This window comes from Sus scrofa, chromosome 6, assembly GCF_000003025.6.
Source record: "Sus scrofa isolate TJ Tabasco breed Duroc chromosome 6, Sscrofa11.1, whole genome shotgun sequence".
Taxonomy (NCBI): Eukaryota; Metazoa; Chordata; class Mammalia; order Artiodactyla; family Suidae; genus Sus; species Sus scrofa.
This window is the reverse complement of record NC_010448.4, coordinates 75,485,563-75,513,254: the sequence shown is the minus strand read 5'-3', so window position 1 is coordinate 75,513,254 and position 27,692 is coordinate 75,485,563. Positions and strand designations below refer to the sequence as shown.

General features: G+C 48.9%; 1 protein-coding gene across 1 annotated transcript in view; it reads left to right on the top strand.

The window, feature by feature from the left end:
- Positions 1 to 27,527, top strand: part of SPATA21 (spermatogenesis associated 21) — a 41,448-nt gene extending 13,921 nt beyond the window's left edge. The window contains exons 4-11 of the mRNA XM_021097598.1: positions 7,492 to 8,108; positions 8,502 to 8,593; positions 11,129 to 11,266; positions 14,492 to 14,563; positions 14,674 to 14,791; positions 25,805 to 25,980; positions 26,537 to 26,714; positions 27,209 to 27,527. Coding sequence (XP_020953257.1) covers positions 7,492 to 8,108; positions 8,502 to 8,593; positions 11,129 to 11,266; positions 14,492 to 14,563; positions 14,674 to 14,791; positions 25,805 to 25,980; positions 26,537 to 26,714; positions 27,209 to 27,266 — 1,449 coding nt within the window. The 3' untranslated portion in view covers positions 27,267 to 27,527. The remainder of the gene's footprint in view (positions 1 to 7,491; positions 8,109 to 8,501; positions 8,594 to 11,128; positions 11,267 to 14,491; positions 14,564 to 14,673; positions 14,792 to 25,804; positions 25,981 to 26,536; positions 26,715 to 27,208) is intronic.

Genomic DNA, 27,692 nt, shown 5'->3' with positions numbered 1-27,692 from the left:
TAGCTCCAATCTGACCCCTAGCCTGGGAACTTCCATATGCTGTGGGTGTGGCTCTAAAAGGACAAAAAAAAAAAAAAAAAGAATGAGAGAGAGAAAGAAATTGGGGCATGTGAGTTTAACAAAGCTCAAACAGTTTTTTGGGAGTTCCCATTGTGTTTCAGTGGTTAACGAATCTGACTAGGAACCATGAGGTTGTGGGTTCTATCCCTGACCTCAATCAGTGGGTTAGGGATCCGGCATTGCCGTGAGCTGTGGTATAGGTTGCAGAGGAGGCTTGGATCCCATGTTGCTGTGCTTCTGGCGTTGGCCAGCGGCTACAGCTCCAATAGGACCCCTAGCTTGGGAACCTCCATATGCCGCGGGTGTGGCCCTAAAAAGACAAAAAAAATCCCCCAAAGGTCAATTATTTTTTAATGTTAGGCTATTCTAGCATCTGTTTCTTAGCTGCTGAGTTGTAAGAGATGGTTATAGTATAGTGCCTCTTCCAAACTTATTTGACTGTAAAGTATATTTTAATTTATTTTTATTTTAAGATTTAGGGATTTTTAAAAAAAAAAAAAACCGCTTTGGTACACACTTGTGCATACTTCAAATGTGCAGTTAGATGTTTGGATGTATGTGTACACCCACCTCACCACAATTAAGGAAACAAACACGCCTGTCACCCCCCCACAGCTTCCTGTGCCCCTTTGTCATATCTCCTCCCACTCATCCCTGTCCCCAGACAACCATTGATCTACATTCTACTGCTAAAAATTTGTATTTCCCAGAATTTTCCGTAAATGGAAGCAGACATACAAAGGAGTGACTGTTTTGAGATTCAGCTCCGTGATTGTGAGGATGAATATTTTATTCTTTTGTTGCTGAGTAATATTCCATTGTATGGAGATGTTCCAATTTCTTGTCCTGCTGGATAGCACAGGGAACTATATTTAATATTTTGTGATAGGGAGTTCCCATCGTGGCTCAGTGGAAACGAATCTGACTAGCATCCTTCAGGACGTAGGTTCAATCCTTGGCCTTGCTCAGTGGGTTAAGGATCCGGCATTGCCATGAGCTGTGGCTTAGATCACAGACACGGCCTGGATCTGACGTTGCTGTGACAGTGGCTATGGCCAGTGGCCACAGCTCTGATTCAGCCCCTAGCCTGGGAACCTCCATATGCCACAAGGGTGGCCCTAAAGAGACAAAAAAAAAAAAAAAAAAAAAAAATCCTTGGATAAACCATAATGGAAAAGAATTTGAAAAAGAATGTGTTTATATGTACAAAGAAATTAAGGCAACATTGTAAATCAACTATACTTCAAGAAAATAGATTAAAACAAATAAAACTCCACAATTTCTTCATTCTTTTACCTATTGATGGATATTTGATTTGTTTGAACTTTGGACTCTTACAAATAAGGAACATTCCTGTCTATGTGTACACGTGCTTCCATTTTTTTGGGGCAAATAAATGCCGTAGAGTAGAATGGACCATACAGTATTTGTATATGTGACTTGTTAAGAAACTGCCAAACTTGGGAGTTCCCACTGTGGCTCAGAGGGAACAAACCCAACTGGTATCTATGAGAATGCGGATTCAATCCCTGGCCTCGCTCATTGGTTAAGGATCCAGCGTTGCTGTAGCTGGGGCGTAGGCCTGAAGCTGCAGCTCTGTTCGACCCCCTACCCTGGGAACTTCCATATGCCTCAGGTGTGGCCCTAAAAAGCCAAAAAAAAAAAAAAAAGAAAGAAAAGAAACTGCCAAACTTTTCGCCAGAGTGGTTGTCCGTTTTCCATCTCTGTCAGCAACATATGAGAATTCCGGTTGCTCCACTCCCTCCCCCAAACTTGGTGTGGTCAGTTTTTAACTCTAAGCATTCTCATACGTACGTAGCGAAATCTCATTGTGGTCTTTACCTTCATTCTCCTAATCACTAATCCCGTCGAGGATCTTTTCATGCGCGTACAGGCCATTTGTGTATCTTTGGAGAAATGTCTATCCAAATACTTTGCCCATCATTTTCACAGAATTAGTCAGTTTATTGTTGAGGTTGTAAGAGTTCTTTGGGTGACCTGGATACCAGATTGTTATCAGATCTATGATTTACAGCCCACTTTATGGATTGTGTTTTTACTTTCTACCCTTTTTTAAAAAATTGGGTTGTTTTCTTATTTTTGAGTTTTGCGTTCTTATGTAGTCTGAATACAAGTCCTTTATCATATATGTTAATTACAAATGTTTTCTCCCAGTCTGTGAACTGTCTTTTCCGTTCTCTTAATAGTGACTTTCAAATAACAGAACTGCAGTGACAATGCCGGATCCTTAACCCACTGTGCCGTTTGGGAACTTCCAGTTCTTGATTTTGATGAAGTCTAGTTTATCCATTTTTTCTTTATGGCTGTGCTTCTGGTGTTATTTTCTGGAAATCTTTACATAACTCAGAGTCACAGGGGATTTTCTCTTATGTTTTCCTCAAGAAGTTTTGTTTTAGGTTTAACATGTAGGTTTATGACCCATCTTGAGTTAGTTTTTGTATATGGTCTGAATGTTGAATCTGGGTTCTTCTTTTGCATTTGGCTGTTCAGTCATCCCAGCACCAACCTTTCTGTTGATTTTGCATCTTTGTCAAAAATCAATTGACCACATATGTGTGAGTCGGTCTCTCTACTTTTGTTTCATTCATCTATTTATCTGTTTTTATTCCAACACCACACTGTCTGTTTTTGGTTTTTTTTTTTTTTTTTTAGAGCCAAACCCACAGCATATGGAAGTTCCCAGGCTAGGGATCGAATCAGAGATGTAGCTGCCAGCCTACACCACAGCCACAGCCACACCAGATCCGAGCCATGTCTGCAACCTATACCACAGCTCATGGCAACGCTGGATCCTTAACCCACTGATCGAGGCCAGGGATCAAACCCAAGTCCTCATGGATGCTACTTGGGTTCATTAGCTGTTGAAGCATGACGGGAACTCCCAAGCTGTGTTGATTATAGCAACTTCATAAAGTCTTGGAATCTGTTAGTGCAAAAACCCGCTTTGGCACAATATTGTACATCAACTATGCTTTAATTTTAAAAATTTAAAAAAAAACAAAAACCCTTTGCAGGGAATGTCATGAGGGCTCTTGTTCTTTGAAACGTCCCTTGGGAAATCCTACTTAAAGAGGACCGTCTCACTTTCTCCGGGCTCCATTCTACCGCACAGAGAAGCATGGGTTCTGACCTTAGGTCAGCCATGCATCCTCTGGGCCCCAATTTCCTCATCCTTCAAAGTGGGGGAATGTGTGCTCCCTTCTAGGGGTGCTGGGAGACCTTGGTAAGATAATGCTTGCAGTGCTCGGACCAGAGTAAGTGGTGACAGCTAGTCTCTGAGTGAGTGTTGAGGTTCACCTGAGAGCCAGGACAGAGCTCCCCATCTTGAGGTCCTTGTCCTTGGCAGGGCCCAGAGAGTCAGCCCACCCCAGGGCACCTGGCAGCGAGTGAGTCAGACGTAGTGGAGCCTTGTTGCACCTTGGACAGCTGTGGGCAGCAGCAACCGGGGGGCAAGCCCTGCGAGGAGGCGGACACCCCACCCATCGGGCCACAGGGTGCTCTGCCAAAGCGTGGCCCAGGGGGACATGACAACAGTTCCCAGGAAGCAATGCCCATGGCAACTCTGGAGGAAAAGATGGCCCACTCTTCCTCACCATCCACACCAAGACCTAACACACCCAAAGAAAGGTAAGGCATCCTCTGATGCCCCCCCACCCCATTCCCTGACCCAACAAGATTGCTTTTCTGCTAAGTTACAAGTGGGGTGAATTCTAGTCCTGATACTGTTATTATTATTATTCTTTTTTGTCATTTTAGGGCCGCACCCATGGCATGTGGAGGTTCCCAGGCTAGGGGTCTAATTGGAGCTGTAGCCTCTGGCCTATGCTAGAGCTGCAGCAATGCCAGACCCGAGCCATGTCTGCAACCTACACCCCACCACAGCTCACAGCAACGCCGGATCCTTAACCCACTGAGCAAGGCCAGGATCGAACCCATGTCCTCATGGATACTGGTCGGGTTTGTTAACCACTGAGCCATGATGGGAACTCCTAGTCCTGATGATCGTGACATGATGTAGGATCTTGGTCAAGTCATGCCTCTCTGGGCCTCCGTTTCCCCATCTGTATAATAGCTCTGATACCAAAATTCCTTGGTTCCATGGGCCTATTTTCTTTTTCTTTTTGCTTTAGGGCTGCACCTGCGGCACATGGAGGTTCCCAGGCTAGGGGCCTAGGCCACAGCCCCAGCAATAGCAGATACAGATCCAAGCCACGTCTGTGACCTACACCACAGCTCATGGCAACGCCAGATCCTTAGCCCACTGAGCAAGGCCAGGGATCGAACCTGTGTCCTCATGGATGCTGGTCAGATTTGTTTCCGCTGAGCCACCAAGGAACTCCCAATGGGCCTATTTTCAATCACCATGTTCCCATAAGGAGCGAGAGGTCCTTCTGATTTTAGAAGGCCAGGAGGAAGAAGCTGGGGTTGTGGACCTGAGCATCCTGGGGACAGGGTGCAAGGGGCAAGCCTTGAGCTGAGCCCTTCTCCCACCTGGGGTTTCTCCCTTGTTTAGGGACCAGGCTGTGGAGATCCAGCCAGCACTGGGGTCTGTTCCTCCACTTGTAAGTAGAGCTATAGTGGGAATGGGGATGGGGGGCGGGGGGGCGGAAATCAGGCAGAGGAAGGGGACAAAGGCAGAAATGGGACAGTCCTCGGAGTCAAACTGGGGAAGGTGTGAGTGTGCACACGTATGTGCATGCATGTGTGTGTTTGCATCTTGTGTGTGCATCTTGGGTGGGGGTCAAGTTTGCTCTTACACTCTGGAGCCCTTGGGTTCCCCCCCAGATTATGGCTCTTTTTCCACATCAGTATGAATTTCTTCCATCCATTTGCTGTTAGTCACAGCACACATCCCAAAGCTTCCCTGAACACCTAGGAGGCTCCCATCCCCCTCCCAGCCATCCCCAACTCTGCAAACTCTGCCACTTCCTAGTTGTTGTTTTTTTTTTGTTTGTTTTGTTTTGTTTTTGTCTTTTTTTAGGGCCACATGTGGCATATGGAAGTTGCTGGGCTAGTGGTTGAATTGGAGCTGCAGCTGCCAGCCTACGCCACAGCCACATTAACGTGGGATTTGAGTTTGTCTTTGACCTACAGCACAGCTCATGGCAACCCTGGATCCTTAACCACTGAACGAGGCCAGGGATTGAACCTGCATCCTCATGGATACTAGTTGGGTTTGTTTCCCCTGAGCCATGACAGGAACTCCACTTCCTAGTTCCTTGACTTGACTAGGCAACTCGTGAATACAGACGTCATCATCTGCCTGGTGGAAAGGTAGATTGGAAAAAGAGCAATCAAAAGAGCCTTTAAGGAGTATGATCTATAAAAGTATTGAACCACTATGTCATATACTTAAAACTAGTATACTATAAATCAACTATACTTCAGGGTTTTTTTAAATTTTTTAATTTTTTTATTACTCAATGAATGTATTACATGTATAGTTGTACAATGATCATCACAATCCAATTTTATAAGATTTCCATCCCACAACCCCAGCGCATTGCCCCACCCCCCAAACTGTCTCCTTTGGAAACCATAAGTTTTTCAAAGTCTATGAGTCAGTATCTGTTCTGCAAAGAAAGGTTTGTTTGTTTGTTTTTTTTAAATGAGACTTTAGAGTTCTCTTGTGGCACAGAGTGTTAAGAATCTGGCGTTGTCACTGCAGCAGCTTGGATCCTTGCTGTGGCATGGGTTTGATCTCTGGCCTAGGAAACTTTCATATGCCATGGGCACAGCCAAAAAAAAAAAATGAGGCTTTAAGTCTGAGGTCTGAGCATCAGGTGGTGCATTAACTGAGGTGGTGACACCGGGGAAGGAGCAAACAGGAAGAACCTAAGTTTCATCCCATGAGGCTCAAAAGGCTGCAGTAACATGCCCAAGGTCACAACTGGTTAAGTGGTAGGTTCATGTTCTAGACACCCAAGAAGAAATGTCAGAAGGACATCTGGGGTTGGGAAGGACGGGGAAGTTGGGATGGGAGATGTGAATGTGAGAAAAATGGGGGTAACACCAGGAGAGGCAATAGGGAGAAGGAAGACAAATCCCCAGGTCCCCAGCACATTCAGAAACGGAGGAAGAGCGAGGAAGAGCCTGTGAAGGAAGCTGCTGGATACTCAGGGAGAGAGCCAGCTGGTGAAAGTGGAAGTCTGAAGAAGAAGGATGGAGGGGTCGTCTGTGTCTTTCACCCCTGAGGGGTCGGTTCTGGGGGGACCAGAGATCTGACCACCGCCTTGCAAGAGTCTGGCTGGGGAGTGGTGGCTGAAGCCGGACTGGAGATAGGAGCAGAGTGGAGGTGGAGCACAAGCCAACTCTTTCAAGGAGTTTTGCTCTAAAGGGAGAGCAGAGAACTGAGTAGCTGGAGGGCTTTGTGTGAGTATCAGGAGAGCTTTTTCTATTAAAGAAGAAAGACCATATAGTGTGTTTACATGCTGATAGGAGTAACCTCGCAGAGACGGTAGTGCTGATGCTTTAGGAAGAGCAGGCCTGCAGTAAGAGCTACATCTTTTTTTTCCTTTTTTTTCTAGGGCCGCACCTGCCACACATGGAGGTTTCCAGGCTAGGGCTCTAATCGGAGCTACAGTTGCTGGCCTTATACCACAGCCACAGCAACGCCAGATCTGAGCCACATCTGCGATCTACACCACAGCTCACGGCAACGCTGGATCCTTAACCCACTGAGCAGGGCCAGGAATTGAACCTGTGTCTTCATGGATACTAGTCCGGTTCGTTTCTGCTGTGTCACAATGGGAACTGCAAGAGCGACATCTTTGAATGGGAGAAAGAGCTGGGTTGAAGCCTGCGTGGCAGGGCCTGGGTGGGGGTAGGCAGAGACAACATATCCCATAATTGGAGGGATGATGCAGGAGGTGCTGACTTGGCTGAACTAATTAGTGGGGATTTATCGAGTGCCTACCACATGCTGGCTGCTGGGTGGATGTGCATAAAAGAGGCAGAGGAGGCCTTCCCATCGTGGCTCAGCGGAAATGAATCTGGCTATTATCCACCAGGACGCAGGTTTGATTCCTGGCCTTGCTCAGTGGGTTAAGGATCTGGCATGGCTGTGAGCTGTGGTGTAGGTTGCAGACATGGCTCAGATCCCACGTTGCTGTGGCTGTGGTGTAGGCTGGCAGCTGCGGCTCCGATTAGACCCCTAGCCTGGGAACCTCCATGTGCTGAGGGTATGGTCCTAAAAAAAATAAGAGGCAGAGGAGGTCCTGCCCTCATGAAGCTTCCTTCTGGTCAGACAAGCAACGTGCATGGACAGAGCCATTTCAGGTTGTGTTGATTGCACTGAAGGGAATAAACAAGTGGTGAGACTGGGCCTAACTCCCTCAAGGCCACAGGTCAGAGAGCCAGAAGGTGGCAGAGGTCAGGGGTGGGGGAGGACACGGTGTGGGAGTCTAATAGGATGCAGGAGAGACATGGGCCACCCCAGGGGCCCAGAGAGGAAGGGGGCAGGGTAAGGATCCCCCACAGAGCGGGTGGCAGGGAGAAGCCTTGTGGGACAACCTGGCTATCTGGAGTCCTCCCGAATCCCCTCCCCAACCCTGTCCCCAGGAGGTGAAGGACCTTGGAGAGAGGAGGGAGCCAGACCATAGCCTGAAGCTGCTTCAGGAGCCCATGGTGGCTGCAGGGGCCCAGAACCTTGGCAAGCCCCGGCCCGGCTTCATGAAGTGCCTGCTGGAGGTGGAGGAGGAGGAAGCCACCCATCGGAGAGCCACCAAGGCCCGCGCCCTGCCAAACCGGAAGTCCCCCAGGACTCTCCCTCCCGTGCCCAATTCCCCCCCAGCTGACAGCTCAGCCCCAAGCCTGCCTCTGACCCTGCCTCAGACCTCTGCCTCAGCCCCTGCTGTGGCCCCATCCCGGGCCCGGCCACCAGCCCCTGGGCCAGTCCCTGGGCCAGTCCCTGTCCCCATGGGAGTCCCCATCACGGCCCTGCCTGTCCCCATGTCAGACCTGGGCTGGAGAAGGACAGAACTTTTGCACCACGGCAGGGAAAGGAGCCTCGACTACCCCAAGGCACGGTAGGGGTCACCTAAGAAAGGGCATCTGGGGTCAGGGCCCGTGTCCCAGGGCCCCTGGACTCTCTCTCCCAGACTCTGGTCCCTGTCACTGCACCTGTTTATTCCCGCTCCATGTCCCCTCAGCTCCTTGCTGCCTTTCAGCTCTTCCTCTTTCATATTGAGGCCCCTTTCTCCTGCTGACTCCTTTCTTCTTCCTAACTCCCCTCGAGAATCCCCTCACTGGGGCCTTGCTCCTCCGTCTCCAGGTCACCCTTAGACTCTCCTGACCTCTCAAAACCTCACCCAGGCCCCTCCTCTGACCCCCTCTGCCCCGCTCCCCGCCCTCAGCTTCGGTGTGGGGAGGGGTGGGGGGTTGGGTGTGTGCCCCACCCGCCCGGGCTCTCTTCTCTGCAGGCAGGAGCTGGAAGAGCACTGCCTCCAGAAGGTGTGTCAGACCTGGGAGGAGAGGTCGGAGGAGGAGAACCTCACGCTGCAGCAAGAGGAAGGTGAGGGCAGGCCTGGCCAAGGGAGCCCCTTCGAAGGGCAGGCAGACCTCAGTCCTTAGGTTTATAGGCCGGGGGCGGGGGAGGGGGTTGCAGCTGTCCCAGTGCCTGCCTCAGCCCTCCACTAGGCTGGGGGGCAGTGTGGAGTGGGAGGCATACTCCAGCTCTAGGACACCTTTGGGTGGAGGGGCCAGACCCCCCCCCAGATCTCTTCCCCGTTCCAGAGCCGCCCTTCTGAGTGAATGAGGCAAGTCCTGCAAAGCTCTTTGGTTTTTGGAGGTGTTTCTGCCTACCCCCAACCCAAGCCTATTTTTTTTGCTTTTTAGGGCTGCACCTGTGGCATATGGAAGTTCCCAAAATTCCCAGGCTAGGGGCCGAATTAGAGCTACAGCTACTGGCCTATACCCACACCTGTGCCACATGGGATCCGAGCCACATCTGCGACGTACACCACAGCTCACAGCAACACCGGATCCTCAACTCACTGAGCAAGGCCGGGGATTGAACCTGCATCCTCATAGATACTAGTCGGATTTGTTTCCGCTGAGCCACAACAGGAACTCCCCAAGCCCACTCTCTTGGTCCCCTGTTGGGGCCCCTTGGATGGGAGGCAGGGGTCCCGCCTGTCCTAGACCATCCCTCACCTTTTAACAAGACCACCTGCCCTGGACATGTTACTGAACCCAACTTGGGTCCTCTCGCCTGCGAGCAGTAAAGCCCATCTCCTGACACCGGGTTGCAGTGAAGGAAAGTGCAGTATTTATTGCTGGGCACCAAGAGAGGATGCAGGCAGCTAGTGCTCCAAAGACCCAAGCTCCCAGACAGATTTCAGGGAAGAGTTTTAAAGACAGGCTGAGGGAGAGGGTTGTAGGGTGTGTGATCAGTTTGGGGACAGTCTTCTGATTGGCTCGTGGAGAGGTCAGCAGAAGCCACCCTCGCCCACCTTCTGGTTCCAGTGGTCCGGAGTCTGTGTGCTTGGGGTTAGCATGCAGTTAACTTATTCCCCCTGATGGGGGTTTCAATATCTGCAAAACAGCTCCAAGGACAGAGCTCAGAATATTATCTATAGCCTTGGAAAGGAACTAAAGGTACTTGACTTTAATGGTTAAATTATTATTATTTTGACTTGCTTGACTGTTTTCCTTTCTTTCTGCATTACCTCACTTCTCTGATTAAATGTATTCTTTGGAACTCGAGGAAGGCCTAGGAGACTAAAGTTTTTCTACAAACAAGAGGTAGGCGAATTTCCCGTCATGGTTCAGTGGAAACGAATCTGACTAGCATCCATGAGGACACAGGTTCAATCCCTGGCCTTGCTCAGTGGGTTAGGGATCCAGCATTGCGGTGAGCTGTGGTATAGGTCACAGACACAGATAGATCCTGTGGTGTCATGGTTGTGGCTGTGGCGTAGGCCAGCAGCTGCAGTTCCAGTTTGACTCCTAGCCTGGGAACCTCCATATTCCTTGGGCACAGCCCTAAAAAAAAAAAAGAAGAAGTAGGCAGAGGACTTGGGAGAGGGGTCTGTCCCAGGAAGCTCCACAGGGTCCTGCTCAGTTATAAACAGATTCCCATTTTCCACTGCGTCCCACCTCCACAAAAATTTAAGTTCCAAACACCCACCCTGGACCAGGCACCATGCCCTTTGCTTCCCATCATGTGTGGGGGCGGGCCCCATGCTTTGAGGAGGAGCAATTGCTGCTTCCTCTGGGCTCTGGAGATGGCCTAACCAGAAGTCCACATCTGCTGCCAACCTGGCCACACCTGCCCTGGCCCCCAACGAGTGGGTGCGCGCCCTCCTTCCACCCTCCGCTCCTCCCCAAAGTGGCCCCCACTTCTGCCTTCCCTGAATATGCTCTCTGGCTCCCTAGAACCCCATCCTTGAAGTTCACTCCATTTATTTATTTATTATTTATTTATTTATTATAGCCGCACCTGCAGCATATGGAAGCTCCCAGGCTAGGGATTCAACTAGAGCTGTAGCTGACGAGGACCCAACCTTTGTATCCATTGGCATGATTCTGGGATTTTTCCCAGCATCCTTCCTGGTCCCCTGCTCTGGTCTGGACAAGCGAAGCTCTCCTAGAGCTGGGTCCATCCAAATAAGTAACTGCCGAGGACCAAAGCCAAGGCACAGACTCAGAGTCAGAAAGATCTATCGGGTCCTCTAATCTATAAACCTCAGTTTCCCCATTTTTACAAGGGGCTGAGCATTCTGTACTTACTTACATGGTTAATTAAAACATGGTTATAAGAGCTTAGCACAGTGCCCGGCACATAAGAGGGGTGTCCTGAGTGCATGTGCTCCTGGTGCAAAATGAAGGTGGCTAATTAGCTTCGCTTTTGCCACACCAGCTGAGTCCTTTGCCTGACCTTGTACCTACAGAGTGAAGTGAGTCCACTTTCACTATTTTAATTTTGTCCCTCCACCCAGCCCTGGTGATAGAGGATGCTGGGCAGGAGGGTGGTTGGAAGGGATGGGATTTAAATGGTAGAAACAGGTAACATCCCCGCCCCACGTAATCCCGCTGCCCACCCCAGCCTTCCGCAGCTACTTTGAGATCTTCAATGGTCCTGGTGAGGTGGACGCACAGAGCCTGGAGAACATCCTGGTCCTCGTGGGCATCTCCCTGACACCGGCCCAGATGGACGATGCCCTGATGAGCGCTGATATCGATGGTGAGTCAGGGGAGGCATCATTCTGAGCCCCAGGCAGGGCCGCATTCACAGGCAGCACGACATCGGTGCAGCCACATGGGGCCCTGCACTCATAGGTTGCTGAGTTTGGTTTAATGCTCAGCTCTTACGGTCTGGAAATTCTTTTTCTCTTTTTTCTTTTTTTAATTTTATGGCCGAACCCTCAGCATGTGGAAGTTCCTGGGCCAGGGATTGAATCCGAGCCACAGTTGCAGCAACACTGGATCCTTTAACCTGCTGCTCCTGGTCAGGGATTAAACCCGCACCTCCATAGTGACCCAAGTCACTGCAGTCAGCTTCTTAACCCACTGTGCTACAGTGGGAACGCCTAGACATTCTTGATAATTTTTGAAGGAGGGGCCCTGTTCTACCTTTATTTATTTATTTTATTTTATTTTATTTTTTAGGGTAGCACCCGTGGCATGTAGAAGTTCCCAGGCTAGGAGTTGAATCAGAGCTATAGCCACTGGCCTATACCACAGTCACGGCAATGCAGGATCTTGGCTGCGTCTGCAACCCACACTACAGCTCATGGCAATGCCAGATCCTTAACCCATTGAGTGAGTCTAGGAATCGAACTTGCATCCTCATGGATACCTAGTCAGATTCATTTACTCTGGAGCCCCAGAAATGACCAAGATGTACGTCCTAATCCTAAGATATAGGTGATTTCTGAGATGGCTCCCTCCAGGCCTTCATGTGTGCGTCATTGGACATTCCTCCATGGCATGGTCACTCATTTCACCGGCTGTATGACCTTGGACAAATCACTGAAATCCACCAAGTCTCAGTTTCCCCATCTATAAAGTAGGCCTTGTAGCAGTACCCAGCTCACAGAGCTGCTAAAAGTATTGAGTGAGATAATCCAGGCAAAGCATTGAGCATAATATCTGGTGCGCAGAATGCATCCAAGGAGGCTGACTGCTAGTATTATTCATTCATTACTTGTTAAATGCCTTCTGGGTGCTCATTCCTGTGCTGGGCACTGAGAATAAAGAGATGTGTCAGATCCATGAGCCCTGCTCTCAAGGAGCTCACACTGTCAGCGACATAGAAGTAAGATTAGAAAGGAAGCAACGCTTAAGGCGCCTTGGAGGGGAGTTCCCGTTGTGGCTCAGTGGGTTAAGAACTGGATTAGTATCCATGAGGATGCAGGTTTGATCTCTGGCCTCTATCAGTGGGTTAAGGATCTGATCTGGTTTTGCCATGAGCTGTGGTGTAGGTCATAGACTCGGCTTGGATCTGGCGTTGCTGTGGCTGTGGTGTAGCCTGGCAGCTATGACTCCGATTCAAACCCTAGCCTGGAAACTTCCATATGCCATGGTGCAGTCCTAAAAAACGACCAAAAAAAAAAAAAAAAAAAAAGTTGGTTTGGAGGAAGGAATCAGGAAGGAAGGCTTCCTGGAGGGGGTGATGCCTGAGCCAAATAGCGATGCCCAAGCCAAATTGTTATGCAGGGAGAGAAGGAAGAAAGGTATTCCTGGTGGCAGAAATAACCTGGACAGGAATTCTCACTGTAGCACAACAGGATCAGCAGCGTCTCTTGCGCTCTGGGACACAGGTTCAATTCCCAGCCTGGCACAGTGGGTTAAGTATCTGGTGTTGGTTGCAGCTGCAGCTCAGATCTGATGCTGGGAACTCCATATGCTGCAGGGCAGCAAAAAAAGAAGAAAGGAAGAAAAACGAGGGAAGGAAGGGAGGAAGGGAGAAAGGAATGAACCTGGACATCGCATGTGATTGGCTAGATGCAGGGAGCACAGCAGAGCTGGGAAGAGCCTGGGCGCCAGACCAAGTGTCCTACTCTGCTTCCTCCATCGATGTGTGACTGTGAATCCTCACACACAAGCTAGGAATTGACCTCAGCTTGACCCCTACACGACTCATCTGTGACATGAGGATTAGAGTACTAGGCACCCCCAGAGAGTGGTTTCAAGGACGAGGCCGTTCATTAATTTGCTAAGTAGTTTGGAGAACATTTGCCAAGCACCTGCCTGTTTTTCCTTTGTTTTGGTTTTGCCCCCACCCGTGGCATATAGACATTCCCAGGCCAGGGAGCAAATCCAAGCCATGTTGCAACCTACTCCACAGCTGTGGCAATGCTGGATCCTTAACCCATTGTGCCATAGTGGGAGCTCTGCTCCTACTTATTTTCAGCCCTGAGGCCACAGGACAGAACAAAACACCCAGTTCTTGCCTCCTGGAATTAAACCCTAGATCTTAGGTGTGTGTGGTTCAAGTACAAGAGTTTTATGAGAGTGCTGGACTGGGGGGGTCTGACCTGCCCTGGTCTGACTCTCCAAGGAAGTAATGGTCCAGAGGAAGCATCAAGTGAGAGAGTTGGAGGGTGGTGGAGAGGATTCTAGGAAGAGGGAACCGCATGTGCAAAGGCCCAGAATAGTCAAGAACACGGCCCCTGGTGGGAGAGCAGGTTAGCAATGGGAGAGCTTAGAGACAGGCAACAGGCAGGTCTAGCAGGGCTTTGAAGGATAAAGTGGGAGTCTTGTGGGCACAATGTTTTGATGCAGAGATTAGCACATGGTCGTAACAGTGGCAGACAGTGAGCAAGTGTTACATGCATGGCCCTGTTCTAAGTACTTTGCCTCAGAGTTCCTGTGTGGCACAGCGGAAACGAATCCCACTAGGAACCATGAGGTTGCAGGTTTGATCCCTGGCCTCACTCCATGGGTTAAGGATTTGGCGTTGCCATGAGCTGCAGTGTCGGTCACAGATGCGGCTTGGATCTGACGTTGCTGTGGCTGTGGCATAGGCCGGCAGCAACAGCTCTGATTAGACGCCTAGCCTGGGAACCTCCATATGCTAAGGGTGCTGCCCTGAAAAGACAAAGGACAACCCCCCCCAATAAAACCCTACGTACTTTGCCTCATTTTCTCTGCCATGAAAAAGGTGTCTTGGTCATCTTTACCCTGTAGATGAGAAATCGAAGGGTTAATGAGGTTAAGAGACTTTGCCAAGGTCGCAAAGATGGTAAGTGGTACACCTGGGTCATGAACCCAGACTGCTGCTTCCAGGACCTTCTGGGAGCTTCTAATTGAGGAGATTTTAATTTTTGCCTTCTGTCCTGTGTGTACTGTGCTTTCTGCATTGACTGTGCATTACTTTTATAACCAAACCTGATGTGTAAATGCTAACAACCATGCCTGGATTGCAATGCCTGCCCCTGTCCACGCTGTATTCTGGTTGCCACAGGAGACGGTCACGTGAACTTCAAAGACTTCTTGGCTGTGATGACAGACACCAAGCGCTTCTTCTGCTCTATGGGTGAGCAGGGGTGAGCCCAGGGCATGCAGAGCTGGGGGGGGGGAACCAGGGGGCTGGGGTGGAGCAGGGGAGGTTGGGCATCCAGGGCAACCACCATCCCTTGTCCCCAGAACAGAATGCCCTGATGGACATGGCTCCCCCAAACCCCCACACTCTGCTGTTTGAGATCCTGTCCCTGCTGGTGGAGATGCTGGCTTTACCTGAGGCAGCCTTAGAGGAGATCACGAGGTGAGTAGGGCTGGTGGTTGGGGGTGGCAGGTGGCAGACACAGCAATGGCTTTTTTTTTTTTTTTTTTTTTTGTCTTTTTGCTATTTCTTGGGCCGCTCCCACGGCATATGGAGGTTCCCAGGCTAGGGGTCCAATCGGAGCTGTAGCCACCGGCCTACGCCAGAGCCGCAGCAACGCAGGATCCGAGCCGCGTCTGCCACCTACACCACAGCTCACGGCAACGCCGGATCCTTAACCCACTGAGCAAGGGCAGGGACCGAACCCGCAACCTCATGGTTCCTAGTCGGATTCGTTAACCACTGCACCACACCAGGAACTCCAGCAATGGCATTTTGATAGCTGGGGCTCCTGGGTGCAGGTGAAACCCACAGAAAACTGGCTTAGGCAAAAGGGGAATGTATTGGTCCACATCACTGCTCAGGGCCTCAGGAATGGCTGGATCCAAGAGACCAGATGATACCATTCAGGCTTATTCTCTCCAGTTCATCTCTGCATGGGCTTGGGGCTCAGCTAGGCTCTTCCCACAGTGGGAAACTGGCCGCCCCATACGCATAACCTCCTTGTTCGGCAAGCAGCAAGAGGAATGCCTTCTTATGGTGCTCAGATAGCAAGCCCAGAAAAGAGGGGAATGGAGCTTGCTTAGGAATAAAGAACACAAGAGATGCAAGCCTCTGCCTGTTTCCAGAATGGGCGGGTGGGTGGTTAGTGGTTCCTCTAAGGAAGTGATGGCTGTTAAAAAAACAGCACGAATGCTCCAGGGCGAGAAGCAAAGCATCACGGCAGAGGGGCTCGGCTGGGTCTCTTGCAGCACCCAGCGGATCTTCCCTGTCGCTCAGTAAGTTGGACCATTTTTTCCTACCATAGACCAGGCCTTTCCCACAGGGGCCGGCGGTGGGGTGGGGGTGGGGTGGGGTGGGGTGATTGCAGGCTGTTCCAGCAACACTAACTTTGCAACCCCAAAGACAAGAGATCTTTTTTCTCCCAAGTTCTATAAATCGCTAAACATATGTAATTCTGAAGACAACAAATATATAATTTTCAAAGCAATAAAAAAATCCCATATATCCATTTCTCCAGTTTAAAAATAGATAATTTCTGGAGTGCCCATTGTGGTGCAGCGGAGACAAATCCAACTAGTATCCATGAGGATGCGGGTTTGATCCCTGGCCTCATTCAGTGGGTTGGGGATTTGATCCCGCTTCGCTGTGAGCTGTAGCTCTGATTCAGCCCCTAGCCTGGGAACTTCCATATGCTGCAAGTAGAGCCATTAAAAAAAAAAAAAAAAGATAAAAATAGATAATTTCCAATAACCTTGAAGCCATGTGTGCCCTATCCCAATCATAAAAGACTTTTTCCCCTAAAAGGACCCAACCATTATTCCCTTGCTTTTGTTTTAAAATTTCTCTCCTTATTTTTTCCCTCATTGCTTATTGAAAATTTCAAATATACAGCAAAATTAAAAGAATTTTAAGGTGAATTTTACACACCACTACATTTTTTTCTTTTTTCTTTTTTGGCTTCAGCAAAGCATTCAGAAGTTCCTGAACCAGGGATCCAGCCCTTGCCACAGCAGCGACCTGAGCTATAGCACCAACACTGGATCCTTAACCTGCTGAGCCACACCAGGGAACTTCTGACTTGATTTTTTTTTAAATGTCTTTATTTCGGAGTTCCCGTCGTGGCGCAGTGGTTAACGAATCCGACCAGGAACCATGAGGTTGCGGGTTCAGTCCCTGCTCTTGCTCAGTGGGTTAAGGATCCGGCGTTGCCGTGAGCTGTGGTGTAGGTTGCAGACACGGCTCGGATCTTGCATTGCTGTGGCTCTGGTGTAGGCCGGTGGCTACAGCTCCAATTAGCCCCCTAGCCTGGGAACCTCCATATGCTGCGGGAGCGGCCCAAGAAATAGCAAAAAAAAAAAAAAGACAAAAAAAATAATAAATAAATACATAAATTTCTTTATTTTTTCCTTTTTAGGGCTGCACCCATGGCATATGGAGGTTCCCAGGCTAGGGGTCCAATCGGAGCTACAGCTGAGCCACGACGGGAACTCCTTTGCTGAGACTTTTAATAAGGAAACTCAGATTGGAGATTTAAAAGCCTGTTGAGGCTGAGAAGCCAAGTCAGAAACTTACTATGAGACTTAACCTACAGATTTGGATGAATTCCTCTCTTTTCAAGGTCCCTGAGATCCTCTGAATGCCTAGGTCTGTAAAGAAGTGATTTTTACTCATCTGTAAGACCTGGAACCCTGTAAATCAGGCACTAGGCCAGTATTTTAAGTGGGTTTTAGTTCCTTAAATCTGTCTGGTCATATCTGATTCTATGTTTACCATTTTTATTTTTATTATTATTATTATTATTATTTTTTTTTTTTGGTCTTTTTGCAGTTTCTTGGGCCGCTTCCCGCAGCATATGGAGGTTCCCAGGCTAGGGATTGAATCGGAGCTGTAGCCACTGGCCTACAACACAGCCACAGCAACGCAGGATCCTAGCCGTGTCTGCAACCTACACCACAGTTCATGGCAATGCCGGATCCTTAACCCACTGAGCGAGGCCAGGGATCGAACATGCAACCTTGTGGTTCCTAGTCAGATTCATTAACCACTGAGCCACGACGGGAACTCCTATGTTTACCATTTTTAAATATGACAAAGTGTCAAAGCCTTGGTAATAAAGCCAGTGTTTCCAGTTACGTCCTGCAGCAAGAATACGTAGTTATTGGAATTCTCTTGTGGCTCAGCAGGTTAAGGGTCCGGCAATGTCACTGCAGAGGCTTGGGTTGCTGCTGTGGCACAGGTTCCATCCCTGGCCCTGCAACTTGCACACATGAGTGCATGGCCAACAAACAAATTACTAATTCCTGTATTTGGCAGCGGGCTAAGGAGCTGGCATTGCCACAGCTGTAGTGCAGGCTGCAACTATAGCAAGGTTCTATCCCTAGCCTGGGAACTTCCACATGCCAAAGACACGGCCAAGAAAAGGATCACAGAGTTCCTGTCGTGGCTCAGCAGTTAACAGACCCGACCAGTACCATGAGGATGTAGGTTCGAGTCCTGGCCTCACTCAGTGGGTTAAGGATCCGGCATGGCTGTGAGCTATGGCATAGGTTGCAGATGCAGCTCGGATTCCGCGTTGCTGTGGCTGTGGCTGTGGCCGGCAGCTACAGCTCTGATTTGACCCCTAGCCTGGGAACCTCCATATGCCTCGGGTGCATATGACAAAAAGACAAAAAATAAAAAATAAAGGACCACAGATTGCTATGAAACAAAACCTCCATATGCCTCGGGTGCATATGACAAAAAGACAAAAAATAAAAAATAAAGGACCACAGATTGCTATGAAACAAAACTTGGTTACATATTTAACCAATGTGACAGTAAAAGTTTTTAAAGGAAAAATGGAAAGTTTTATACCTGTGAAAAATCATAGCTCTTTAGTCTTGAGAAGAGGACCCAATAAAGAGAACACGAAGCACAGGAAATGATTTTTTTTTTTTTTTTGTCTTTTTGTCTTTTGTTGTTGTTGCTATTTCTTGGGCCGCTCCCGAGGAATATGGAGGTTCCCAGGCCAGGGGTCGAATCGGAGCTGTAGCCACCGGCCTACACCAGAGCCGCAGCAACGCGGGATCCGAGCCGCGTCTGCGACCTACACCACAGCTCATGGCAACGCCGGATCGTTAACCCACTGAGCAAGAGGCAGGGACCGAACCCGCAACCTCATGGTTCTTAGTCGGATTCGTTAACCACTGCGCCACGACGGGAACTCCAGGAAATGATTTTGATACAACATGGAATCTTTGCCTTCTCGATGAATTACACAATAAGTAAAGAAAAATATTTTACCAACCCAAGAAAATTTTACCCTTAAAAAAATTTTTTTTTTTTGTCTTTTTATGGCCATCCCCACGGCATATGGAAGTTCTAGGCTAGGGGTTGAATCGGAGCTGTAGCTGCTGGCCTTGGGCCAGATGGTTCCCTCTTAGCTGGTCTCGGATACCCAAGCTTAACTGGAGATAAGAGGTTCAACAGGGGCTGCCGCACCATCTGGAAATAATTAGCATGTCTAAAGAAAAGATTAAACCAGCTAAAGATCAGCGAGGGAGAAAGGAAAGGGGGAGAGAAAACAGAATTTTTTTCCCAGTTAAATATCTGTTGTGTAATAACATATTACGTTACCAAAAAGATTTTGGAAACTATTTTTAAGAAGACCTAATGTAAAACATTAATTGTTGGTGAAATGTTTATTAACTTTTATCCCACCTAGATTTGTTTAACTTGTTTTTAAGAATTGTGCTTAGATTACTCATGCAATTTTCATGAGAAAATCAACAACTTAAGTTTTTTTTTTTTTCCTGGATAAATTAGGCAGGTATCAGAAATCACAGAAACAAAGAACTTCAACAGTTAAACATATGGCTGTTTTTCCCCCCCTCCCCTTTTTTTCTTTTCTATTGATTTATGGTCCTGGAACTCCCGTGTGGCTCACCACATCACTACTTGTCGTTGCTTCTACAGTGGCTTAATTTACTGTCCTGGTTGACACACATCAAGCAATGCACTTTAATTGCATTTAATTGCATGTTCTTTTCTCTTTTGCTTTTTAGGGCCACACCTGTGGTGTATGGCGGTTTCCAGGCTAGGGGTGGAATAGGAGCTACAGCTGCCAGCCTACGCCACAGCCACAGCAACATCAGATCCGAGCTGTGTCTGTGACCTACACCACCACACACGGCAACACTGGATCCTTAACCCACTAAGTGAGGCCAGGGATCGAACCTTCAACCTCATGGTTCCTAGTTGGATTCGTTTCCATTGCGCCGCGATGGGAACTCCTGCATGTTTTGTTCTTGAGTTGAATTCGTAGTATTATAATGTTAAACATCTGGTAGAGATAGCATAGGCTTGTTTGACTAGTCTTAATTGATACAAGCGTTTTTTTTTCTTCTTTCTTTAAGCCAATTAAATACAGCTCTCTTACAAGTTAATTTTTAGCAATACCATCTGGAATAGAAATACATTACATACATATTTTATGTGTGTGTATATATATATATATATATATATATATATATACATAAGTAGATATACAGAAGATGCAGAGAGAGGTCTCAAGGCTTTCTTTTTTTTTACTTTTTTTTTGTCTTTTTAGGGCTGCACCCGCGGCATGTGGTGTTTCCCAGGCTAGGGGTCCATTGGAGCTGTAGGTGTCAGCCTACGCCACAACCACAGCAATGCCAGATCCAAGCCATATCTTCGACTTATACCACAACTCACGGCAACACCAGATCTTTAACCCACTGAGCGAGGCCAGGGATCGAGCCTGTGTCCTCAGGGATACTTGTCAGGTTCGTTACTGCTGAGCCACAAAGGGAAATTCACAGGAGTTTTTCTCGTTATGAACATAATAAATTTCATATGCTTTTCTCCTGTTAATCTTATGTCAGTCCCAACTGAAAACCCTCACAGGGCAGAGGAAAATTTCACCTCTCCTAAAATTTTGAACAACAAGGATGGGCTAGCACTGGCTGGGACACTCTGCTCACTCAGGGTTGGGGTGGGGGTACAGCAACTGAGAGGTCCTGGGACCCAGCTAAACCAGCAGAAGGTAAGAAGTCCTACCAGGGTCTGCAGTGTCCTGGTCAGGAGGGGAAAGTAACCATTTCTTCTTGTCCCTCCCTTCCCAAATTCAGATTGGCAGGAGAAAAACATTTGTCAGAATTAGTTCTCTGGATAGTGACCCTTGTGAATTTGGTTTGCGGTATCTGCTAGTTATTGATCCTTTCTGTCCCAGGGACAGCTGTTCCTTCCCCGTTTGGCTCATTTGTGTCCTGAGATCTGGGCTTGGCTTTCCGCCTGCTGGGGTGTGCAGGATGTCAGGCCTGTCTGTGTCCGCAGGTGGCCAGCTCTCAGGTTGGGAGCCCAAGAACATGTAGATGCCCTGACAGGAATGTGGGTGGCACCCCTTTTGGGGTGAGCATCCCACTGTGGCTGGCATCCCATGGACCATTGCCAATTCACAGGGTGGGAGGGTTATTTAAGTCTTTTTTTTTTTTTTTTTTTGTCTTTTTATGGCTGCACCAGTGGCATATGGAGGTTCCCAGGCTAGGGGTCCAACTGGAGCTGTAGCCACTGGCCTATGCCACTGCCACAGCAATGCCAGATCCAAGCCTGTCTGCAATCTACTCCATAGCTCACAGCAACGCTGGGTCCTTAACCTACTGATTGAGGCCAGGGATTGAACCTGAGTCCTCATGGATAGAAGTTGGATTCTTTAACTGCTGAGCCACGACGGGAACACCTATTTGTCTTTTTTTTTCTTTAAGAGGCTTATGGAAGTTCCACAGCCAGGGACTGAATCCGAGCCTCCCCGCTGCAATGACACTTCCTTTAACCCACTATGCCAGGCAGGGGAGCAAACCTTTACCTTGGCAGTGACCTGAGCTGCTATAGTCGGATACTTAACCCACTGTGCCACAGCAGGAACTCCTATTTAAGTCTTTGTTTTTGCTGTCTTTGGGAAGGCTCTGGATCTTAGGAGGGCTGTATGTTTTGCATCCTCTTTGAAGATGCCTTTTGCGTCCATGGGTGAATCCTAAGAGGCTTATTAGTTTTGTTTTTTGTTCATTTGAAATAGGTATACCTTTGGTTTTAAGAGAAAAAACAAAAAACTCATTACTGTGAGGAAATTTTACTGTTAGTACCAGCTGAAACCTGATAATAAGATATTGAAGTGACTTTTTTTTTTTTTTTTTAAAGGGGCTATACACTTAGAATTTGGCCTAACATTCAGAGCCTGATTGGAATTATTTTTTAAAAGTTCTTTCCTAAGCTAAAATGAAACCATTACATTCAGATGGGGGGGGGGAAACTTTCTGAAGCCTTTGAGAGATGATTTATTAAAACGCTCTAGGAGGGAGTTCCCGTCGAGATGCAGCAGAAACGAATCCCACTAGGAACCATGAGGTTGTAGGTTTCATCCCTGGCCTCGCTCAGTGGTTTAAGGATCCCAAGTTGCCATGAGCTATGGTGTGGCAGACGAGGCTCAGATCTGGTGTTGCTGTGGCTGTGGTGTAGGCCGGCAGCTATAGCTCTGATTGGACCCCTAGCCTGGGAACCTCCATATGCCATGGGTGAGGCCCTAAAAATACAAAAGACAAAACAAACAAACACTCCAGGAGCTCCTGCTATGGTGCACTGGGATGGACGGTGTCTTTGATGCCACTGGGACGAAGGTTGGATCCCTGGCCCGACACAGTGGGTTAGGGATCTGGTGTTGCCTCAGCTTCGGGCTAGGTCACAACTGTGGCTCTGATCTGATCCCTGGCCTGGGAGCTCCATACACCGTGAGAGGCAGACAAAAATGACCAAACAACAACATTCCAAAGACATATGGTTCTAAGTCTAGGACATAGGAACCTTTCAATTTCCATCTGAGTTGGAAATCTCCCTGATATAAAGAAACAAATTCAAGATACTGTAATCGGATGGGCAGGTCACCCTGCTTGATATCCATTCAGGCTGCAGCCTAATTCTTTGAGAATTAAAAGCTGTCCTGGCATTCCCATTTTGACTCAGCAGTTAAGAGTCTGAGTAGTATCCATGAGGATGCAGGTTCAAATCCCTAGCCTTGCTCCATGGGTTAAGGATGTGGCATCGCTGCAGGCTTTGGCATAGGTCACAGATGCAGCTAGGATCTGCTGTGGCTATGGCTGGAGCAGCAGCTCTGATTCGACCCCTAGCCCGGGAACCTCAGTATGCCACAGGTGCTGCCCTAAAAGCAAAAACAAAAAAACCTGAATTCGTTTTGTAAAATGAGTCTTTACAAAAACACAAATTTGGCTCTAGGAGTAATTCAAAGCCCACTCACTCATCTTTCTTACTAATCCCAAAATCTCAAGACACTTTCAGATACAGTAAAAGGTCAGGATGTTGGAAAGAGAACAGGGCTATCCTGCACCTAAGAAAAAGAGGGCCATGTGCAAACAAATGAAAACTCTTAAAAGTTTTCTCCACAAATATTAGGAAAAACTTTAGGAGTTCCCGTTGTAGTGCAGCGGAAACGAATCTGACTAGGAACCATGAGGTTGTGGGTTCAATCCCTGGCCTTGCTCAGTGGGTTAGGGATCTGGTGTTGCTGTGAGCTGTGGTGTAGGTTGCAGATGAGGCTTGGATCTGGCATTGCTGTGGCTCTGGCTAGGCTGGCAACTATAGCTCTGATTGGACCCCTAGCCTGGGAACCTCCATATACCATGGGTACGGCCCTGGAAAGACAAAAAAACAAAACCAAAAAAAAAAAACTTTAGCCTTGTGGGCACTTAGCTTTAACTTGTTCCATCTGTCAAAAATATGATTTGGATGAGCTATTTTTATAGACTAGTGAATTTTGCATTATAGTACCTATCTCATAACTAAGATTTTTTTTGTCACACCTGCAGTGACCCAAGCCACAGCAGAGACAATGCGAGATCCTTAACCCACTGAACCATCAGAGAACTTCCATAACTAAGAGTTTAAAAGCTCGTAAAGTTTGAAGAGTTTGAAGTTCCCATCGTGGCTCAGCGGTTAGCAAACTTGACTAGCATCCATGAGGACTCAGTTTGATCCCTGGCCTCACTCAGTGGGTTAAGGATTCGGCCTTGCCGTGAGCTGTGGCATAGGTTGTAAAAACGGCTCGGATCTGGTATTGCTGTGGCTGTAGCTGGCAGCTGTAGCTCCGATTAGACCCCTCGCCTGGGAACCTCCATATGCCACTGGTGCGGCCCTTAAAAAAAAAAAAAGGAGAAAGCCTTAGAGTTCCTTTGTGATACAGTGGTTTAAGGATCTAGTGGTGTCACTGCTGTGGCGTGGGTTCAATCCCTAGCCTGAGAAGTTCCACATGTCTCAGGCACAGCCAACATAAAATAAAGTAAAATAAAATGAAAGCCTTGGAGTTCTTGTCATGGCTCAGCGGAAATGAATCTATAATCCATGAGAGATACTAGCTGCTGGTTCCTTTGGTCAAGGGCGGCCCCCACAACTATTTAATTCCCCTGCACTTCTGGGTTGCATATGGGTCAGGGAGGGTCTGGAGCAAGAAGCAAGAGGTAAGACCTGAGGTGAGACCATGTCAGATTGTCCCTGTGCCAAGCTGGTTGAGGCCCACGTAGAAGTGGCTGCTCTGACAGTGGCTAGGATGAGAGGTGGGGCTTAGAGATGGTACAAGGACCTTATATGAATATCTCCTGCACTGCTCTCTCCCAAGCATTTAGTTGAGCGGCCAGCACACACTAAATACTCCATGAATATTCGACTAAATGAGTGAATGAATGAGTGGTGCTGCAGACTGGTGGGGAAAAGGCCAAGTAGTGATGAGCTAAGAATATTAAGTAGGGGAGTTCCTGTCGTGGCTCAGCAGTAACAAACCCAGCTAGTATCCCTGAGGATGCGGGTTCGATCCCTGGCCTTGCTCAGTGGGTTAAGGATCTGGTATTGCCATGGCCTGTGTTGTAGATCACAGAGGCAGCCCGGATCTGGGGTTGCTGGTGGCCGTGGTGTAGGCCGGCACCTATAGCTCTGACTTGATCCCTAGTCTGGGAACTTCCATGTGCCGCAAGTGCAGCCCTAAAAAGACAAAACAAAAACAACAACAAAAAGAATATTAAGTGGGAAGTTCTTCTGTGGCCAGTGAGTAGGTTAAGAATCTGGTGTTGTGGAGTTCCCGTCGTGGCGCAGTGGTTAACGAATCCGACTAGGAACCATGAGGTTGCGGGTTCGGTCCCTGCCCTTGCTCAGTGGGTTAACGATCCGGCGTTGCCGTGAGCTGTGGTGTAGGTCGCAGACGCGGCTCGGATCCTGCGTTGCTGTGGCTCTGGCGTAGGCCGGTGGCTACAGCTCCGATTCAACCCCTAGCCTGGGAACCTCCATATGCTGCAGGAGCGGCCCAAGAAATAGCAAAAAGACAAAAAAAAAAAAAAAAAAAAAAAAAAAGAATCTGGTGTTGTCACTGCAGCAACTCGAGTTGCTGCTGTGGCACAGGTTCAGTCCCTAATCTGGGAACTTCTGCATGCTGTAGATATAGCAAAAAAGAAAAAAAAAAAAAATTAGGTGGGCTCTGATGGGTAAGTACAGGTTGTCAAGGGGCTATGGTGGGAGTCTCCTAAGGAGAGAGGACTTTCTGCAAGTACTGGCCCTTAAGAGGAAGATGAGCAGGAGTTAACAGCACAGCTGGCTTACAAAGTACTTGCACATCTAAGTAAAAATATCAGTAATGGGAGTTCCCATTGTGGCTCAGTGGGCTGAGAACCTGACTAGTATCCATGAGATCCCTTAGTGCAAGCTGTGGGATAGGCTGGCAGTTGCAGCTCTGATTCGACCCCTAGCTTGGGAACTTCTATATGGCACAGGTGTGGTCCTAAAAAGGAGATACACACACACACGTGTATATATATATATATATATATACACATATATACACATATATGCCAGTAATGGAAATTGTGAGCAACATTTACCAAGCTCTTCCCATGGGCCAATGTGCTGAATGCCAAATGGGCCTTGTCATTTACTTATGTATTCATTCATTCAATCATCCATTTATGTCTTTTGTCTTTTTAAGGCCGCACCTGGGGCATATGGAGGTTCCCCAGCCTAGGGGTTGAATCAGAGCTGTGGCTGCCGGCCTACACCACAGCTATAGCAACTCTGGATCCGCACCGCATCTGCGACCTACACCACAGCTCATGGCAACACCGTTTGATCTGTTCAGAGAAGCTGTGACTTCCAATGATTAACAGAGATATCCATTGGGAAACTACCCACTTTGCACAGGGGTGACTGAGGCCCAGAGCAGGGCAGTGACTTGCCCACAGTCACAGGAAGTTGATGGTAGAGCCAGGATTAGAACCCAGACCTCCTCACTCCCAGCTTGTGTTCCTGCTCCTGAGCTGGCCAGACAGAACAGGAACTCGGGAAGGGTGAGGGAAGAGGATGAATTGAACACAGCCAGGCTGAGCTGGGTGGGCATTGCCTCCCCAGCTATTACCAGAAGAAGCTGAAGGAGGGCACCGGTAAGTCCCGAAAGATGGAATCAGCCACAGGCCGGCTGCGGTCCCGGAAGAAGCTCTCCTATAACCCCCAGCAGGCAGACGTCTTGGAAGTCCCTGAGCGAAGAGTCCTCAGGATCCTGAGCCGGCTGAAGCAGCAGAACTTTGGTGAGGGGTTGGGTCCCCCATACCGCCAGGCCCAGGAGCTGGGACATGGTTTCCCACTTTGGGTGGTTAACTGTGTGCATTGCCCGTGGGCTGATAATCACCACCTCCAGCCTTCTGCACTCCTCTCCCTGAGATTTAGCCCTGAGCACAGATTGGTCCCAAGAGCCTGGGCTAAGAGAGGAGTGTTTAGCAATCCCAGCTCATCATTTACGGAGCACCACCAGGCGGGGGTCACTCCAGCTCCCCTCGCTGTGCTAAGCCCCATGCACATGTGCTAGATTTTGATCCTCATAGTCGTGCATTTACTCCATGTATTCAAGATGAGGAAACGTGCCCAAGGCCCCATGGCGAGCATGTGTCAGGGGAGTTTATACCCAGGTCTGACTCCAAAACCTTTGCTCTTTCCATTGGCAAGTTTTCCTCCCCAGAAGAATAGACTCCTCCTGGGTACCAAGTGATGGGATAGCTTTCCAGGATTTCACATGGGTCTACCTGGCTCCCAAGGTAGGCCATACTCTGCAACATTGCCCTCTCCTGCCTCTTCCACCTTTGCCAGCTGCCAACCTGCAAAGCCCCTATGCTCAGGTGCCTTGCATCCCGCTCTGCCCGCAGCTGGATAAGAGGGTGATCCGACGGAAGCAGGGCAGCCACTACCTACTGGACCAGTGCACTCCTACCAGCCTGGGCCCTGACATCCATAGCTTCTTCTTCCAGACTGGATCTCAAGGAGGCAGGTGGGTGCCCAGAGGGCAGAGGCCCAGCCCTGGCCCATCCACATCCTTCCTTATGAAGCCCCCAGTCTAAGCCAAGGGGAATCCATCCTTCTGAGAGATGATACCTGGGAGACTGTGGTTCCAGGGAGGAAAAGGAGGAAAGGATGGAAGGGGCAAGAAACTAACCTTTGTTGAGAGCCTGTGTACCAGGTAGATTGTTCCTAAGTCAGGGTACTTATGCCTTTCTGTGCCTGGGACTCGTTGGCACTTCCTGCCTTGCTCATGCAGGGGGTTAAACCCTGCATGAGTCTGATTCCACGTCCTGACTAACAGGAAAAAGGCTTGGCAGCGAGGGAGAGGGAAGCTTCCCCTGCAGCAGCCCTCTTTGAGGACACTGGACTTGGAGCCAGGCCCTTGAGCCCGACTGCCTGCTCCATCACTTGCCAGGGAAGGACCACCTCCCCGTGGGCACTCAGGACTCATTTCCTCCCATCCTGCTCCACCTCTCTCCCCAGGGAACTCAGCTGTGACAGCAGAAAGTGGCTCAATTCTGTGCCGGCTCCAACCCACTGACCCTGCGGAACCTTGACTCTGGGCAGCTGCTCAGGGCCTGCAGACGGATGGGTCACCAGGCAGGGACCGCTGCTGGGTTTTGCTTTTGTGGCCTGGTAAGCCAATAAACAACTAACCTCAGCCTCTGTGCCTGGTGCCAGGGAGGCCCCAGGTTTTCACACTTCCACTCAGCTCTTAGAGTGCAGGGCCACAGCCTCCCTCAGGCTTTGGAGCCCCTGAAGCAAGACTCATCTTAAGACTCTGCTCAGGGTCAGGGTCCTGCTAGAGGTGGCCCTGGGTGCAAAGTCTTGACCTTCTGTGCACTCTCAAAGCACGTAACTGGGACTCCTCAGATGGCTGTCTCCTGCCTTGGACTGGGAGCCCTGCGAGGCACTTGCGCAAAGGGGACGGTGAACACAAGGGAAGTGCCTGGCAAAGACCCTGACC